The sequence below is a fragment of the Muscardinus avellanarius genome (assembly GCF_963383645.1).
Source record: "Muscardinus avellanarius genome assembly, chromosome: 18".
In the NCBI taxonomy this organism is placed as follows: domain Eukaryota; kingdom Metazoa; phylum Chordata; class Mammalia; order Rodentia; family Gliridae; genus Muscardinus; species Muscardinus avellanarius.
This window is the reverse complement of record NC_137804.1, coordinates 38,991,878-39,010,593: the sequence shown is the minus strand read 5'-3', so window position 1 is coordinate 39,010,593 and position 18,716 is coordinate 38,991,878. Positions and strand designations below refer to the sequence as shown.

The window sequence follows — 18,716 nt, the reverse complement described above, 5'->3', positions numbered from 1 at the left end:
TCCCGACTGCATTTGCCCCGCAGCGTGTAGAAGAGAGCAAGCGGACGATTTATCCCCGTGCTACAGCAGGGCCCAGCAGAGAGGCTGGGCAACGTGCCCACAGCCCACCGCCAGGCCCCGGGGTAGGAGCTCAAAGGCGGGCCCCCTCCTGGAAAAGGATGGGAAGCCTGAGGGGCGGGGCCTCTGAAAGCTCCGCCCCTCCAGAGGCGGTGCGTCAGGCCCTGGCTCCAGAGCGCGTCTTAACCCACTAGCACAGGCAGGGGGCGTGGCTCGCGGGGGGCTGTCGGAGGCGATGAGGTCGCGATTGGCTCTCTCCGAAAGGTGGGTGGGACTCCGGCCGGTCTGGGCGCGCGCCGCGGGGAGGCGTTGCCGGGGACAGAGCGGGAAGGGGCGTGACCCCGCGCGGGCGGCCGTTGGCGGATAGGCCCCGCCCCGGATGTCTCGCGTCACGCACTGAGCGCCGGCGATTGGCCGGCGCGGCGCGGGGGGGCGGGGCGGAAGGTTCTGGAGGGGGCTGGCGGGCTCTGGAAGCTTCCGCCGGACGGGTATATAGAGTCCGGGACGGGGCGGTGGCGGAGCCGGGGGACGGCGACAGCTGGGCGGCCGGCTGCAGGCGGGGGCCATGGGCAAGGATTACTACCAGACGCTGGGCCTGGCCCGCGGCGCGTCGGACGAGGAGATCAAGCGGGCCTACCGCCGCCAGGCGCTGCGCTACCACCCCGATAAGAACAAGGAGCCCGGCGCCGAGGAGAAGTTCAAGGAGATCGCCGAGGCCTACGACGTGCTCAGCGACCCGCGCAAGCGCGAGATCTTCGACCGCTACGGGGAGGAAGGTGCGTGTGCGCGGCCGGGCCTCCCGCCGTTTGACAGGCGGGGAAACCGAGGCACGCCGCGTCCTCGGGGTCGGGCCGCCCCCTCCCCGCAGCCCGGGCCTCCGCCCTCCGCTGGCGGCCGCCGGATGGGAGGAGGCGCCCGGCCGCGCCACTCGCCAGAAGCTTCGAGCACGTCCGGCCGCCCTCCCGGCGCCTCCGCCCACGGCCCGCGCGGCCGCGGGCAGCGGGGTGCGGGGCGCCGGCCAGCCCGCAGCGCCGGGCCGCGGCCTCAGGTGCGCGGAGCCGACGGGAGGAGCAGGCCTTCCTGCCCACTGCCCGCCGATGACTCAGGCTGGCCTCTGGCCTCGATCCCACTGACTTTGTGGGCCGAATTCGCATCGCGGTGGTGGCGATTCGTGCCAGGGTGTGAGAATGTGAAAAATGCCGACAGGTTTTTTTCTTTAACCTTGATTTCTCCCTAGTCACTAGCCGTAAAGTATTTAGAGTGAATGCTTACTAAATGTTAGCCCTGAATTACGCTTTCGCATTGGACCTCTTCGTGGATTCTCTCGAAAGCTCTGTGACACGACTTGAGAGCGTGTTAGTTAGATCTGGACTGCCAGGGCCTGATGGCACCTGCAGGGGGTCACCTCAGTGCCCGAGCCCTCCACCATTGATATATCATCGTAAACTGGAGGGGCTGCCTGTGTTCTCCTGCCACTGCAGTAGGAGGTCAGAGTTTGGGGTTCTTGCTTGTTTTGTTCCCTGGCAGGCTAAGCATGAGCTGAGCATGGTGGGATGAGCCTTTAATCCCAGTACTTGGGAGGTTGAAACGAGAGGATCCCAGGTGGGAGGGAAGGCTCGGCAACCTAGTGAGACCCAGTTTCAAAACAAGATAAAAAAGGTCCGGAGATGTAGCTCCAACTTAGACTGCCCCTGGGTTCAATCCTCAGCACCACAAAGAATTCTTCCCCCAAGGTTTCCAAGCTCCTTCCGTTAAGAAAAGCTAGAGAGAAGCTTCTGGCAGTCTTCTTGACTTCTAATTCTGTTTTTTCAGGGCTAAAGGGTGGCGGCCCCAGTGGCGGCAGCAGCGGTGGTGCTAACGGTACCTCCTTCAGCTACACATTCCATGGAGACCCTCATGCCATGTTTGCTGAGTTCTTTGGTGGCAGAAATCCCTTTGACACCTTTTTTGGGCAGCGGAACGGGGAGGAAGGCATGGACATCGATGACTCGTTCTCTGGCTTCCCTATGGGCATGGGTGGCTTCACCAACATGAACTTTGGACGCTCCCGCCCCGCCCAAGAACCCACCCGGAAGAAGCAAGATCCCCCCGTCACCCATGACCTTAGGGTCTCCCTTGAAGAGATCTACAGCGGCTGCACCAAGAAAATGAAAATCTCCCACAAGCGGCTGAACCCCGACGGAAAGAGCATTCGAAATGAAGACAAGATCTTAACCATTGAAGTAAAGAGGGGGTGGAAAGAAGGGACCAAAATCACCTTCCCCAAGGAAGGAGACCAGACCTCCAACAACATTCCAGCTGATATCGTCTTTGTTTTAAAGGACAAGCCACATAATATCTTTAAAAGAGATGGTTCCGACGTCGTCTACCCTGCCAGAATCAGCCTTCGGGAGGTAAGGCACTAGGCAGGGCAGTGGTGGGGGAAGAGAACCACTAAGTGAAGCAGTTCAGTCTTTACCCCGTGAGTGTTTCTGAGCACACGTTATGTGCTGGGCTTGGGGAGCCGTGGACACAACTGCCCAAGGCTGTGTCTCTGGGTAGATTTGGGGAGGGTCTCTGCTTCAGAAGCTAGATGAATCTGTCCTTGGCACCAGCTTCTGGGCAGGAGTCAGACTTCCCAAGCTCTCTTCCATCTAATCCTGTATCTTTGCTTTCCAAGGCTCTGTGTGGCTGTACAGTGAACGTCCCCACTCTGGACGGCAGGACCATACCCGTCGTATTCAAAGATGTCATCAGGCCTGGCATGCGACGAAAAGTTCCTGGAGAAGGCCTTCCCCTCCCCAAAACGCCCGAGAAACGCGGGGACCTAATCATCGAGTTTGAAGTCATCTTCCCAGAAAGGATCCCACAGACGTCAAGAACCGTACTTGAGCAGGTTCTTCCAATATAGCCACCTGTGTTCCTCAAGGACAGACCAGGGACCTTTCCAGAGCGCAAGGACTTCCGGACCGTTCCACCAGTCGTGGACCGCGTGAGGGCGGGAGGGCCCAGGGAGGGCTTTCGTACTGCTGAATGTTTTCCAGAGAATATATTACAATCTTTCAAAGTCGTGCACTAGACTTCAGTGGTTTTTCGAGCGATAGGGCGCAGGTGGTGGGAGCTGCCAGTCCTGCGGCCCTACTGGGGTGGGCCGCCCTCTGCTTCTCCAGTCCTGGCCACGGCGGACTTGCCAGCTGTGGTCCCCTTGCTTCCGGCTGTTAGGTGGTGTTGTCAGCCCAGGTCACTGGACCAGTATGCTCTTCAGTTACTGTCATGTGATTGGCTCGTGTTTTATTCTGTATTTGTCTCCCACGCCTTGCACCTCCCCTGAAGAATCCTGTCTTCTCTTTGGCCATCTCAGATCGAGAGCCAAGCCAGTCGTGTAGAACTGTCTGGTGGGCACCTCAAGCAATACCTCGCGCCAGCAGGGCCAAAAGAGCTGGTCTCCGATGGGCGCGGCCCGTGCACCCATCCTCCAGGGTCCCAGGCCTGGCCAGGGCAGAGGTCCTCCTACAGCCAGCTCTGGCGAACCAGCGTTCTGACTTACAGGTCACATGCCTTCCTTTCTCCACGAGGCAATCCTTTGGCACACCTGGGGCTGACCAGTGGCCCAGGTAACTTTTTTTGTTGTTTAATGGACTCTGGACTCTCAAAGGGATCTGATCCTTTTGAATTTTGCACAGCCCTAGATTTAATCCCTTTTGATAAAAGGGTCTTTGCTTCTGATTACAGGAGCACTGTGGAACGTCTGTAAATATGTTTTTTATAATTCCATGTAAAGTTGGTGTGCACTCAAATGAAAATAGTCCACAGCAGCTGCTACCCTCTGTACAGGGCCATAATGGAATTCAGAAAAAAACCTTGGGAGTGGGGGAAGCTGGAAAAAAAATGTCTGTTTTCTGGAGGCCAGTCTGGTGCTCAGACCTTTAGACTTATTGTAAGTTGCCACTGCCCAACACGAGACCAAAGTGTGTGACTTGTCATTATGCAGCGTAACAGCATTAAAGACTGATGCTAAACCTCAGGGGAGCGGTCCTGCGACTCTGTTTGAGGGCTCTGCCGGGGATGGGAGCGGGTGGGGCCTGGGCATCCCTCCAAAGGCAGTGAGGTGGGAGGCGGGGTGGGCAGAAGCACAGAATCCTCTGCAAGGCAGAGATAAGCCTTCCTTCCTAGCCCTACTTGGGTTAGAGGACTTCAACCCACCTGGACTCACATTCAGCACTTATGTACAAAGTACTCAGCTCAGCCTTGGTAAAGGTTAGGGCCAGAGCCAGCAGGGCTGGCCCCTTGTTCCTCCTCCCAGCTTCCTCTGGGGAGCTGGCCACCGGGCCAAGCAGGGGTTTGTGATCTGCCTCCTAATTCTCAGTAGGGCCTTCCTGCCAGAGCAGCCTGGCCAAACCAGAACTAGGCTTTCAGCCACCCAGGGGACAGGGGCCTGGGCCTGCTCTGGAGAAGACCACTTGCTGGCCAGTGAAGCTTTTACTTTGTAGCTTTTTAAAGGAACTGTCTTATTATAAGGTAAGTAATTACATAGGCCCCAAACAATGTATTGCTACTTGGTTACAAAGTAGTATTTTGTTTTGGGCACCGCTGGGAGGAACTCAGCATGCTAAGTACCACTCTACTTTGAGGTCTACCCACAGCCATGTTACAATAACTTTTCCACTGTTACTTTTTTTCATTTGCATTCCTGGGCATTCTACCTTCAAGCTACACTCCCAGTGAAGATCCATTCACTAAGTAGCTGAGGCTCCTGTCTCTGCCTCCCAAATGCTGGGATTACAAGCATGTGCCACCACACCTGGTTTATTCTTTATTTTGGAACAGGGTCTAAGTTGTGAAGGCCTCACTAAGCTGAGGCTGGCCAGGCTGGCCACAATCCTTTTTCAGCCTTCCAAAATACTGGGATTAAAAGCATGCGGCAGCTGGGCGTGGTAGTGCAGGTTTGTAATCCCAGCATTTGGGAGGCTGAGACAGGAGAATCATGGTTCCCCGTACAGCCTCAGCTACTTAGTGAGGCCCTTTGCAACTCGCTGAGAACCCGTTTCAAAATAAAGAATAAAAATAATAGTGCTGAGGGTGTAGCTCAGGGGTAGAATGCCCCTGGGTTCCATCCCCAGTACTGCAAAAAAGAAAAAAAATTAAAAGCATGTGGCCCCTCAGCAATTTTTCTTTTGAAGAGTCAGGTCAATAGTTCCTCAGTCACTCCAACCACAAACGTACTCAGCCACCACGCACATGCTTAATGGTGCAGGCCATGTGAAATATACAGGACGCTTCTCCAGAAAGTATCCATGTCAAGTTGGCAGAGGCCATTTCAGTGGCCAGTATTCCAGAGGTGAGCCCAAAGAGATGATTAAGAGACATTTACGAGCCGGGCGTGGTGGCGCACGCTTGTAATCCCAGCATTTGGGAGGCTGAGACAGGAGCATTGAGGTTCGCTAACAGCCTCAGCTACTTAGGCCCTTTGCAACTCAGACCCTGTTTCAAAATTAAGAATAAAAATAGGCTGGGGGTGTAGCTCGGAGATAGACTGTCCCTGGGTTCTATCTCCAATACTGCAAAAGACATTTACCAAAGCCAGGCGTGGTATCACATGCCTGTCAACTCAGTCCATGGAAGGCTGAGACAATAGGATCCCAGGTTCAAGGACAACCTCTGGGACTGAACAAGGCTGTCAACAACTTGGCCAGACCTTGTTTCAAAATAAATAAGCCAGGCATGGTGGCGCACGCTTGTAATCCCAGCATTCGGGAGGTTGAGACCAGAGGATCACGATCCGCAAACAGCCTCAGCTACTTAGTGAGGCCCGGTTTCAAAATAAAGAATAAAAAATAGGGCAGGGGGTGTAGCTTGGAGGTCGAATGCCCCCGGGTTCCATTTCTAGACCTGCCCCTACCCCTCAAAAAAAAAAAAAAAAAGAAGAAGAAATAGGGCTGGGGAAGTAGCTGGGAATTAGAGTGCTCCTGGGTCGAATCCCCATTACCACACACACACAAAAATTCACTGAACTGGCTCTGTTGCCAGGGTTACAGTCGGCACAAAGCAGCCAGGCCTCGGTCCAGGGCTCACAGGTCTCCAGGGCTGCCATCCCCATCCCACCCAGCAGCAAGCCCCTGTGAACTGCATATTAAGTGCCACCCACAAAGGCACACAGGCCTCAGCGGGTCCTGGGGCGCACCAACAGCACAGCCGGCTAGAGAGCAGGTTGGGAGCAGGCCGCGGGTTCATGGGCAAAGTCTTGACAGTAAGGCGCTGGGGTGGCCTGGGGCTCAGTGGGCAGCGCAGCCTTCCCTCCCCTGCAGCTCCTGCCTGCTCAGCACCGTTGCAGGCGGCGGCGCCCTGCATTTTTATGCACCTGTTTTTCATGCATCATTTAATGGCACTAATGCATTTTTATACAGCAGAGAGACTGCACTTATATAAGCACAAGCATAATTACTAAATTTTCAGGTTTTTTTGGCTGCGTTATTATAATACAAAACTGGAAAAGGAGGGTACATGGAGTGCAATTCTCCCTCACAGGGCCATTCGGCTCCACCCCCAGCAGATGTGCCCACCTTCTCCTGTGCGTTTTCTTTTAGATGCTGCTAACTACACGGCTCTTTTGCACAGACAGTATATACCCTACACTCTTCCCCTGACCCCCCCCCCCCCCGCGGCATATCATGGCGACAGAGGGGCCTCATCCTGACAGTCTGCAGCTTTATCTTGCCAGCCGGACCCAAGGCAGGAGTGAAGGTCCATTCATTAGCTGGCTTGATGGCACACACCTGTGACCCAAGTACTTGGGAGGCTGAGCCAAGAGGATCACAGGTTCAAGGCCAGCCTCAGCAACTAAGCAAAACCCACAGCAACTTAGCAGGACCCTAAGCAACTTAATGAGCCCCTGTTTCAAAATGAAAATAAACAAATAGGTCTGGTGATGTAGTTCAGAGACAGATGCCCCTAGGTTGCATCCCCAGCACCATGCACGCACACACACACAAACTCAGCTCCTGGACCAGGCTGCTGCACAGTAGTGGAGTGTGTTTAGCGCACACCATGCCCTGATTTTCAAGTCCAGTCTTGTGCACCTGCGCTTGCACACACGCGCGCGCGCGCGCACACACACACACACACACATACACACACACAAATTTCTTTTTTTTTTTTTGCGGTACTGGGGATAGAACCCAGGGGCATTCTACCTCCGAGCTACACCCCCAGCCTTATTATTTATTTATTTATTTATTTATTTTTATTTATTCTGTGGTACTAGGGGTGGAACCCAGAGGCTTTCTACCTCCAGGCTATGCTCCCAGACCTATTTTATATTTTATTTGGAAACAGAGTCTCACTAAGTTGCTGAGAGCCTCACTAAGTAGCTGAGGCTGGCTTCGAACCTGCGCGATCCTCCTGTCTCAGCCTCCCAAGTGTGGGGATTACAAGAGTGCACCACCACGCCTGGTTTATTCTTTACTTTTGAAACCCGGTCTCACTGAGTTGCAGAGGCCTCACTAAGTAGCTGAGGCTGTCTGCGAACCACAATCCTCCAGTCTCAGCTTCCCGAATGCTGGGATGACGAGCGTGCGCCACCACGCCCGGCATACACATACACATTTCTGTCCTTGTGGAGCTGATGGTCAAGTAGGAATACAAAGATAAGAATAAATAAGCCGGGTGTGGTGGCACACCCTTGCAATCCCAGTATTTGGGAGGCTGAGACAGGAAGATCACAGGTTTGCAGACAGCCTCAGCTACTTAGTGAGGTCTTCTGCAACTTCGTGAGACTCTGTTTCCAAATAAAGAATAAAAAATTGGACTGAGGGTGTAGTTCAAAGTAGAGTGCTCCTGGGTTTAATTCCTGTTGCTGCAAAAAAAAAAAGAATAAATAAATAAAATGTCCAATATGCTAGATAATTATGAAAGTAATGAAAAAATAGAAAAGTAGTGGGTGGAGAGAAGGCTGGGTACATTTTTTAAATAGCGCTGCAAACGCCTTGCCAAAAAGGTGACATTTGAGGAATGAGAAAGGAAATAAGGGGGAGCTATGTGAATACTGAGGGAAGAGCATCCAAGCAGAGGGAAGAGCTTGTGCAAAGGTCCTGAGGCAGGGACCACCAGGAGCCAGTGAGGCCCAGCAAGAGAATCTGAGGCCAAACACTGTGGAGCCTGGAGGCTGCCAAGTGAGCCGCAGTTGGGGGGTTAGTTTGACTTTTGTTTTCTTGGGCTTGTGGCTGGGGCTCAAGCTGGAGTGTGCGTGTTCTTTTATTTATTTATTGTTTGTTTGTTTATTTATTTATTTATCATGGATCTGGAGATGGGAACCAGGGGCATTCTAGCTGAGGCTGTCCACGAACCACGATCCTCCGGTCTCAGCCTCCTGAATGCTGGGATTACAAGCGTGCGCCATCACCTCTGGCTGACATTCCACTTCTGAGCTACACCCCCAGACCTATTTATTTCTTATTTAAAAACAGAGTCTCACTAGGTTGCTAAAGTCTTGCAAATTGCTGAGGCTGGCTTCAAACTTGCCATCCTCCTGTCTCAGCCTCCCAAGTACTAGAATTACAAGTGTGCGCCATCCTGCCTGGCTCGACTTAACCCAGGCTTTCAGGTTCTATACCCACCCTGCTCCTGCAGGCTGGAGCCTGATTTCTTCTGAGTTTTCAAATTCTCTGATCTTCCAGCCAATCACCTGTCTCCTTTGCCTGGAGTGGGGGGGGGCAGTAGCCTCAGGGAACAATCCAGAAAGTTCTCTTCCAGAGCAACCGGGAGTGCCTTGAAGTCACCAGCCACCCTCTAATTATCTTTGCACAGCCAGTGCCCAGAGTGACTCTTGGCCCAAGACTGACCCTCTGAGCATTTGCTGAACGAATAATTAAGAGACAAAGGGGCTGGGTGTGGTAGTGTGTGCCTGTAATTGGGAGGCTGAGACTGGAGGAGTTGAGGCCTCAGCAACCCAGCAAGACCCTGTCCCAGGCTGGATGTGGTAGTGCACACCTCCGATCCCAAAGCTGGTAGGCTAAGCCAGAAGGATTGCAAGTTCGTGGCCAGCCTCAGCTACTTTGGCCTTCTGCAACTTAGTGAGACCCTGCTTCAAAACAAATACAGAAAGAAACAAAGAAAAGAAAGAAAGAATTAAAAAAAAAAAAAAAAGAGTACTGGGAGCAGGGCGTGATGGCGCCCGCTTGTAATCCCAGCATCCGGGAGGCTGAGACCTGAGGATCCCAGTTCGCGGCCAGCCTCAGCTACTTAGTGAGGCCCTCTGCAACTCAGTGAGAACCGGTTTCAAAATAAAGAATAAAAAATAGGGCAGGGGGTGTAGCTCGGAGGTCGAATGCCCCTGGGTTCCATCCCCAGAGCCGCAAAAAAAAAAAAAAAAAAAAAAAAGTACTGGGGGTGTAGCTCGGAGATTGAATGCCCTTGGAGGAGGCAGGCATGGTGGCACACACTTATAATCCCAGAATTTAGGAGGCTGAGACAGGAGGATAGTGGTTCAGTTCGCGGCCAGCCTAGGCTACTTAGTGAGGCCCTCTGAAACTTATTAAGACCCTGTTTCAAAATAAAGGATAAAAAATAGGGCAGGGGGTGTAGTTCAGAGTTAAAATGCCCCTGAGTTCCATCCCCAGACCTGAAAAAAAATATATATATATATACATATATACATACATACATATACACATATACACATACACACACACACACACACACACACACACACACACACATATATATATATATGAATGCCTTTGGGTTCCATCTCCAGTACTGAAAATAAATAAATAAATAAATAAATAAATAGGAATCCAACTCATGGCTGGTGGCATCCACCAATTCTCAACATTCCTGAACTTCTCCCCGCATCTAACCCCTGCCGGCATCTTCACGCGGCTCGCTTGCTCTCTTGCTCACTCTCTTTCTGTCTTAACTACTGGAGATTGAATCCAGGGACATTTTCCCTCAGAGCTACACCACCAGCCTGATAAGTCGGGTCCCTCCCCAATGTGAGGTCAGCAGGAACAGGAGGCGAAACCCCGGAAGCCAGAAGCAGAGATATCGCGAGACTCTGTGTGTCTCAAGACTCCAAACATCACAAGAAGCTATAGATGTCGTGAGAGAATCGGCATGCCTATAAAACATCGGTGCCTCCAATCCCACACGTGACTCAGCCTGCCGATCAGGACTGTGCACAACTCTCCAGACGTGTGGTCCCTTCTCCCACGGCCGGCTGACTCTCCGGAGGGGTCGGGTCCGAATCAGCGGTGTCTGATAACCCAGTTAGTGTTTTCACGTCCCTCCTAAACCCCCTAACTCTATTTTCAACCTAATACAGCCCTATATTATTTTTTATTTAGAAACAAAGTCAAGCTCGGTGTAGTGGCGCACACTTTTAATCCCAGCATTTGGGAGGCTGAGACAGGAGGATCGTGGTTCGCAGACAGCCTCAGTTACCTAGTGAGGCCCTTTGCAACTCAGTGAGACCCTGTTTTAAAATAAAGAATAAAAGCTGGTTGTGGTGGCTCATGATTGTAATCTCAGTACTTTGGAGGCTGAGACAGGAGGATCGCACAGGTTCAAAGCCAGCCTCAAGCCGGGCGTGGTGGCGCACGCTTATAATCCCAGCATTCAGGAGGCTGAAACCAGAGGATTGTGGTGCGCGTACAGCCTCAGCTACTTAGTGAGGCCCTCCACAATTTAGTGAGACCCTGTTTCAAAATAAAAAGAATAAAAAAATGGGGCAGGGTTATGTAGCTCAAAGGTAGAATGCCCCTGGGTTCCATCCCTAAACCCGCAAAAACAAAAACAAACAAACAAAAATAAATAAATAAATAAATAAAGTAAGAATAAAAATAGGGCAGGGAAAGCCAGGTGTGGTGGCGTATACTTGTAATCCCAGCATTTGGGAGGCTGAGACTGGAGGATCACGGTTCACGGACAGCCTCAGCTACTTAGTGAGGCCCCCCGCAACTCAGTGAGACCCAGTTTCAAAATAAAGAATAAAAAATTGGTCAGGGGGTGTAGCTCGGAGGTCAAATGCCTCTGGGTCCCATCCCCAGACCCGCAAAAAAAAAAAAAAAAAAAAAAAAAGCCAGCCTCAACTATGTACTGAGGCTTTCAGCAACTTAGTGAGACCGTTTCCAAATAAAATATAAAATAGGTCAGGGGTGTAGCCTGGAGGTAGAGGCCCCTGGATTCCATCGTTAGGACCACACACACACACACACAAAAAAAAAAGAATAAAAAATAAGACTGGAGGTGTAGTTTGGAGGTAGAAGACCTCTGGATTCCATTCCCAGTACTGAAAAAAAAAAAAAAAGAAAGAAAAGAAAAGAAGAAAGAGTCTTGTTAAATTGCCCAGACTAACCCTGAAAATGTAATTCTCTTGTCAGCTTCCCAAATTCAAAATTCCTGTGATTACAGGCATGCACCTTTCCTGTCTGTCTGTCTGTCTCTCCCTTCCCCCCCCCCTCTCTCTCCATCCTCTCTCTCTCTCTCTCTCTCTCTCTCTCTCTCTCTCTCTCTCTCTCTCTCTCTCTCCCTGGCACTGGGGATTGAATCCAGGAGCCTTCTGTAACAGAGCCAAAACTGTAATGGTGTGAGACGGAGAGCACACTGTGGGTTCTTGTTCTTCGCTAATTTAGAAAAATAGCCAGAAACATACTGCTGCAAGCTTAAGCAATTTTTATTATTACAAAGGTAGAAAGAAGGGACAGAATTATTAAAGCACTACATCAGCAGGATGACATAGTGGAGTGCCTTGAAAATAAGACACTGAGCTTTTTGGATATAGAACAGTTTTTATTATAAACATTCATTATCTTCCATCTTGCTTAACCAATAGTCTTCCTGACCTGACTAGGTGTGGGCCCGCCCGTTATCTCTGGCACAAGCCTTTTGATATGATTGTGAGGATTTACTGTCTCTCATCCTGCTTGACCAAAGCCTTCTTCCTGTCCTGATGCAGGTGTGGGCCCGCCATCTCCAGTGCAAGACTTGGCTAAGACCGGGATATGTTACTTGGTTTACAGTCAGAGGTCACATGGTGTCTGCCCCCTTTGACAATGGCCTGTACCATCCTCCCATGTGCTTGGGGAGTTTTAGCCTATCTGCTAGAAGTTATTTATTACGTAAACTTGACTTTAAAATGTGAAGGCCAAGCCGGGCGTGGTGGCGCACGCTTGTCATCCCCGCGCTTGGGAGGCAGAGACAGGAGGATCGCGCAGGTTCGAAGCCAGCCGCGCGTGCTGGCTTAGGAGACCCTGTTTCCAAATAAAAACCTAAAAATAGGTCTGGGAGTGTAGCCCGGAGATAGAAGGGCTTCCAGGAACCCCAGTACCACAAATAAATAAATAAATAAATAAATAAATAAATAAAGGCCCTGGGCTACAACTCTTTTTTGTACTTACTAATCACTTTTGATGTGGGGAAACTCTACCTCCCTCTCCCTGCCTGAGTGTCTGCGCAGAACTCTGGCCCTGACTACTTTTTACATTTTGAAATTAATACCAAAGCAATTTTCCAATACCGGCATATTCCCTATCACCTTCTACCTCTGAGCTACACTCCCAGCCCTATTTTATTTTAATTTAATTAATTAATTTATTTATTTATTTGCAGTAATGAGGATCAAACCCAGGGTCATTCTATCACCGAGCTATACCTCCAATCCTATTTTTGTGTGTGTGTGTGGTACTGGGGTTCCTGGAAGCTCTTCTACCTCCGGGCTACACTCCCAGACCTATTTTTACACTTTTTTATTTGGAAACAGGGTTTCTTGAGCCAGCACGGCTGACTTCGAACCTGCGCGATCCTCCTGTCTCTGCCTCCCAAGGGCAGGGATTACAAGCCTGCGCCACCATGCCCAGCTCCAATCCTATTTTTAGTTTTTTATTTTGAAACAGGGTCTCACTAAGTTGCAGATGGCCTCACTAAGAATCTAAGCTAGCCAAGAACCTGTGATCCTTCTGTTTCAGCCTCCCAATCTAGGATTACAATCCCAATCTGGGATTACAATCTTGGGCCACCACCCCTGGCTTTCCTGTCTCTTATAAGGGACCATAGTCAGCCACGCTGGGTGGTGCACACCTGTAATGCCAGTATTTGGGAGGCAAAGACAGGAAGATCACAGGTTTGAGGACAGGCTCAACAAGTAGTGAGACTCTCATCAAATTAGCAAGAATGTTTAAAAAAAAACTATGATATAGGGCTGGGATTTAGTTCAGAGGTAGAATTGCCTCTGGGTTTCATCCCCAGTACTACGCAAAATAAATAAATAAATAAAATAAATTGAAAATAAAGTAGGAAGTCCGGGCGTGGTGGCGCACGCTTGTAATCCCCGCGCTTGGGAGACTGAGACAGGAGGATCGCGCAGGTTCAAAGCCAGCCTCAGCTACTGAGTGAGGCTCTCAGCAACTTAGTGAGACCCTGTTTCCAAATAAAATATAAAATGGGTCTGGGAATATAGCCTAGAGGTAGAAAGCCTCTGGGTTCCACCCCCAGTACCACCAAAATAAAAAATAAAAGAAAATAAAAAATAAAATAAAGTAGGAAGCTGTGCATGGTGATACACACTTGTACTCCCAGCATTTGGGAGGCAGAGACTAGAGGATCGCAGTTCGAGGACAGCCTCAGCTACTTAGCGAGGCACTTCGCAACTCAGTGAGACCCTGTTTCAAAAATAAAAGAATAAAAAATAGGGCAGGGGGTGTAGCTCAGAGGTCGAATGCCCTTGGGTTCCATCACCAGACCTGCAAAAAAAAAAAATAAATAAATAAAATAAAATAAAATAATAATAATAAAAATAAATAAAAGGACTGAGGGTATAGCTCGGAGGTACAATGCCCTTGGGTTTCATCTCCAGTACAGAAGACAGGGAAAAAAAAGAGAGAAAAGAAAAAAAATGTAGGGCTGTCGGTATAGATGGGTGGTAGAGCACCAACCCAGGCCACGTGTGAGGCCCCAGGTTCATTCCCTAGGACTGCACGTGCAAACAATAAATAAACTGCGTCTTTCAAGAGCCTTTTCCCAAAGAATGTCACAGTTCCGACTCTGGGCTGTGGCCTGGGGTGGGGGAGAAGGTGCGCCTCGCAGCAGTCTCAGGAAAGGATCGCTGAGCAGGATGGGCCTCGGAGCTGAGGCCGGGACACTCCCTGGAGCCTGCGGGGGCCGCGAGGACCTGCAGCCTCCCCCAGCCGGGCCTGGTGTGGCTGCACCCAGGGATGACACAGGCGGGCTGGGCCGAGCTGGGGCAGGCCCGCCGGGAGGAGAGCGCGGCTCCAGTGAGTCAGGAGCCCTGGGCCGGCCTTGCCTCTGTCTGGGGGCAGAGCTGGGAGCTGGCGGCTTGCCTCGGTGGGGCCCAACCTTCCTTCACAAGACTGTGCAGGACATCCGTGTGGCTGGGCCTGACTCCAGGAGAAACCCTCTGCCCACAGGAACCCTCCCTGGAAGGACACCCGGCCTTTTGGGAGGCCCTGGGTGGAGGAGGGCAGGGGGCTGGCTCCCGTGCTCAGGAGCGCCGCCTGGCGGCCGTGGGGCGCTGCGCTGCCGGGCGGGAGAGGATGGAGCTGGTTTGTAGGGTAGGAGATTGTAGAGAAAGGGTGTGTGTGTGTGTGTGTGTGTGTGTGTGTGTGTGTGTGTGTGTGTGTGTGTGTGTGTGTGTGTGTGTGTGTGTGTGTGTGACTGGGGGGTTAACTCGGGTATTCTGCCTCTGAGCTACAGCACAGCCCTTTTTTTTTTTTTTTTTTGCGGGTCTGGGGATGGAACCCAGAGGCATCTGACCTCCGAGCTACACCCCCTGCCCAATTTTTATTCTTTATTTTGAAATAGGGTCTCAGCCGGGCGTGGTGGCGCACGCTTGTAATCCCAGCATTCAGGAGGCTGAGACTGGAGGAACGCGGTTGGTGGGCAGTCTCAGCTACTTACTGAGGCCCTCGGCAACTCAGTGAGACCCGGTTTCAAAATAAAGAATTACAAAATAGGGCAGGGGCTGTAGCTCGGAGGTTGAATGCCCCTGGGCTCCATCCCCAGACCCGCAAAAAAAAAAAAAAAAAAAAAAAAAAAAAGATGAAACCGGGTCTCACTGAGTTGCGGAGGGCCTAAGTAGTAGCTGAACCACGATCCTTCTCTGCTTCCCAAATGCTGGGATTGCAAGCGTGGGCCGCTACACCCGGCTTGTTGTTTTTTTTTTTTTTTTTTTTTTTTTTGGTGGTACTGGGGTTCCTGGAAGCCCTTCTATCTCCGGGCTACACTCCCAGACCTATTTTTACATTTTTATATTTGGAAACAGGGTCTCCTAAGCCATGGCTGGCTTCGAACCTGCGCGATCCTCCTGTCTCTGCCTCCCAAGCGCGGGGATGACAAGCGTGGGCCACCACGCCCGGCCTTGTTTTTGTTTTTTAAGGTACCCAGGGACTCTCTGTCACTGAGCCTTTTCTTTGTCTGAGACAGGATCCCCAGATCTTTGTCTTTGTCTGAGACAGGATCTAACTAAATTGTCCAGGCTGGCCTCAAGCTTTCAATCCTTCTGCTTCAGCTTGTCAAGTAGCTAAGATTACAGTTGTGGACCACTGAGCCCGGCCAAGTTAACTCCAAGTTAGCTTGGATCCTTGGTAAAGGCAGTTACTGGGCTGCTCTCTCTTTCTTCTTTTCTTTCTTTCTCTCTCTCTTTCTTTCTTTTTTTTCTGAGAGACTCACTAAGTAGCTGAGGCTGGCTTCGAACCTGTGCGATCCTCCTGCCTCAGCCTCCCAAGCGCTGAGATTACAAGCGTGCGCCACCACGCCCAGCTCTTTCTTTCTTTCTTTCTTTCTTTCTTTCTTTCTTTCTTTCTTTTTTTTTTGGTGGTACTGGGGGTGGAACCCAGAGGCTTTCTACCTTCGGGCTATACTCCCAGACCTTTTTTTTATATTTTATTTGGAAACAGGGTCTCACTAAGTGCTGAGAGCCTCACTCAGTAGCTGAGGCTGGCTTCGAACCTGCGCGATCCTCCTGTCTCAGCCTCCCAAGCGCGGGGATTACAAGCGTGCGCCACCACGCCCGGCGTCCAGCTCTCTTTCTTTCTTTCTCTTTCTTTCTTTCTTTCTTTCCTTCTTTCTTTCTTTCTTTCTTTCTTTCTTTCTTTCTTTCTTTCTTTCTTCTGTGATGTGGGGATTGAACTCAGGGGCATTCTATCTCTGAGCTACACCCCCAGCCCTATTTCATTTTTTATTTGGAAAGAGGGTCTCACTAAGTTTTGGAGGGCGTCCCTAAGTTGCTGAGGCTGGCAGTGAGCCTGGATCTCCTGTCTTGGCCTCCCAAGTACCGGGACTACAAGCGTGCACCACCACGCCCAGCCCTGGCTGGCCTTTTCTCCGTGGTCCTGTGTATGGTTCCCACTAAGTGTGTATTATTTTCACGGTATCATAAAGTTCAAAACCAGAAGCTGAGAGCATCTGGTCAAGGTACCTTTTCCCTGTTGTCATTAAAAATGTAATCTGTGAGCTGATCCTTTGGGGTCGCGTGCTATCCCCCTCCCCGCTGATGAGCTTTGCCTAGAACCAGTTATTCCTCTGGTGGCTGCAAAATGACTTTCTTTTCTTTCTAATTGGCACTGGGGACTGGATCCAGGGATGCTTTACCACTGAGCTACAGTCCCAGCCCCTTTTATTTTTTGTTTTTATTTGTTTATTTTGTGGTCCTGGAGACTGAGCTCAAGGTGATTGTCCCTTTTTATTTTTATAGGTTTTTATTTCCTTAAAATGACTTTTCTTTTCTTTCTTTCTTTCTTTCCTTTTTTTTTTTTTTTTTTTTTTGGTGGTACTGGGGTTCCTGGAAGCCCTTCTACCTCCGGGCTACACTCCCAGACCTATTTTTTATACTTTTTTATTTTTATTTATTTATTTATTTATTTATTTATTTATTTATTTATTTATTTATTGTGGTACTGGGGTTCCTGGAAGCCCTTCCAACTCCGGGCTAAACTCCCAGACCTATTTTTACATTTTTATTTGGAAACAGGGTCTCCTAAGCCAGCGCGCGCAGCTGGCTTTGAACCTGCGCGATCCTCCTGTCTCTGCCTCCCAAGCGCGGGGATTAGGAGCGTGCGCCACCACGCCCGGCGACTTTTCTTTTTGAGAGGTTTTAGGTTCACAGCCAAATTGTGCACAAGGGAGGGAGCTGTCTCATCTGTCCCTGCTCCTGCGTGCGCCCGGCTCCCCGTGGCCAGCCTGGGGGTGTTCTCTTTATCACGGTGGGTGAGCTCAGGGCGACACCTTGCCAACTCAAGTCCATGGTTTGCATTGATTCCCTCCTCCCACTTCACATTCCACGAGTTTTGACACACCTAAAAATGACAGGTAGCCATGTCAGAACAGTTCCATTATCCAAAACAATTGTTCTTTATTCATCTCATAGTTCTTTTTGCTTTTATTTTTTGTAGTGCTAGATGTTGAACCCAGGGGCACTCTACCTCTGAGCTACACTCACAGCTCAATTTTATTTGATTTCATTATTATTCGTGGCACTGCGAATTGAACCCAGGGGCATTGTACCTCTGAGCTACACCCCCAGCCCTATTTATTTATTTATTTATTTATTTATTTATTTATTTATTTTTCTGCAGTACTGGGGATGGAACCCAGAGGCATTTGACCTCCGAGCTACAACCCCTGCCCTATTTTTAATTCTTTATTTTGAAACAGGGTTTCACTGAGTTGCAGAGGGCCTCACTAAGTAGCTGCGGCTGTCCCTGAACCACGATCCTTCTGTCTCAGCCTCCCAGTGCTGGGATTACAAGTGTGTGCCACCATGCCGGTCCTCTATCTATATTCTTTACATGGACACAAGTTCTCACTAAGTTGCCCGAGGGCCTCACTAAGTAACTGAGGTTGGCCTTGAACCTGTGATCCTCCTGATTCAGCCTCCCGAGTACCAGGATTACCTCGCCCCGCCTCCTGAAGTCGCACTATGTCGCCAAAGCTGAACCGGAACGTGCACTTCTCCTGCCTCTGCCTACCAAATTGCTGGGTGGCAGGCATGCGCCACTGTGCTGGCAAAATGAAAAACAAATTTTTCTTTTATTCTGGGGGGGGGCTGAACCCAGGGGCATTCTTCCTCTGAGCTACATCCCCAACCCTATTTTATATTAATTAATTAATTAAATTTATTTATTTATTTATGTGGTTCTAGGGAAGGAACCCAGGAGCAGTCTACCTCTGAGCTTATACCCCAAGCCCTATTTTTTATTTTGAAACAGGGTCTCACTGAGTTGCAACAGGGTCTCACTGAGTAAGGATCTCACTAAACTGAGGCTGTCCGTGAACCACAGTCCTCCCTGTCTCAGCCTCCCAAGTGCTGGGATCACAAGTGTGCACCACCACGCCCAGCTGATTTATTTATTTATTTTGTGCTAAGGGGTATTGAGCCCAGGGACATTCTATCCCTGAGCTACACCCCCACCCCAGTTTTTATTTAATTATATATTTATATATTTAGTGTGCGTGCTTGCGTGTGTGTGTGTGTGTGTGTGTGTGTGTGTGTGTGTGTGTGTACTGGGAATTGAACCCAGGGGCATTCTACCTTCAAGCTACACCCCCAGCCTGATTTTTTTTATTTTTCATTTTATATCTTATTTGGAAATAGGGAGAGCTAGGTTTCTGAGAGGTGTACTAAATCGCCAAGGCTGGCTTTGAACCTGGGAGTCTCTTGTCTCAGCCTCTCA

At 50.3% G+C, this 18,716-nt stretch overlaps 1 protein-coding gene across 1 annotated transcript; it reads left to right on the top strand.

Annotated features, from left to right (window-relative positions):
- Positions 1-622: 622 nt before the first annotated feature.
- DNAJB1 (DnaJ heat shock protein family (Hsp40) member B1) lies at positions 623-2,947 on the top strand (the record flags this gene model as incomplete). The annotated part of the gene is made up of 3 exons (XM_080714936.1): positions 623-833; positions 1,870-2,450; positions 2,717-2,947. 3 exons carry the CDS (start codon positions 623-625, stop codon positions 2,945-2,947), a joined length of 1,023 nt encoding a protein of 340 aa, XP_080571062.1.
- Between the last annotated feature and the right edge of the window lie 15,769 nt (positions 2,948-18,716).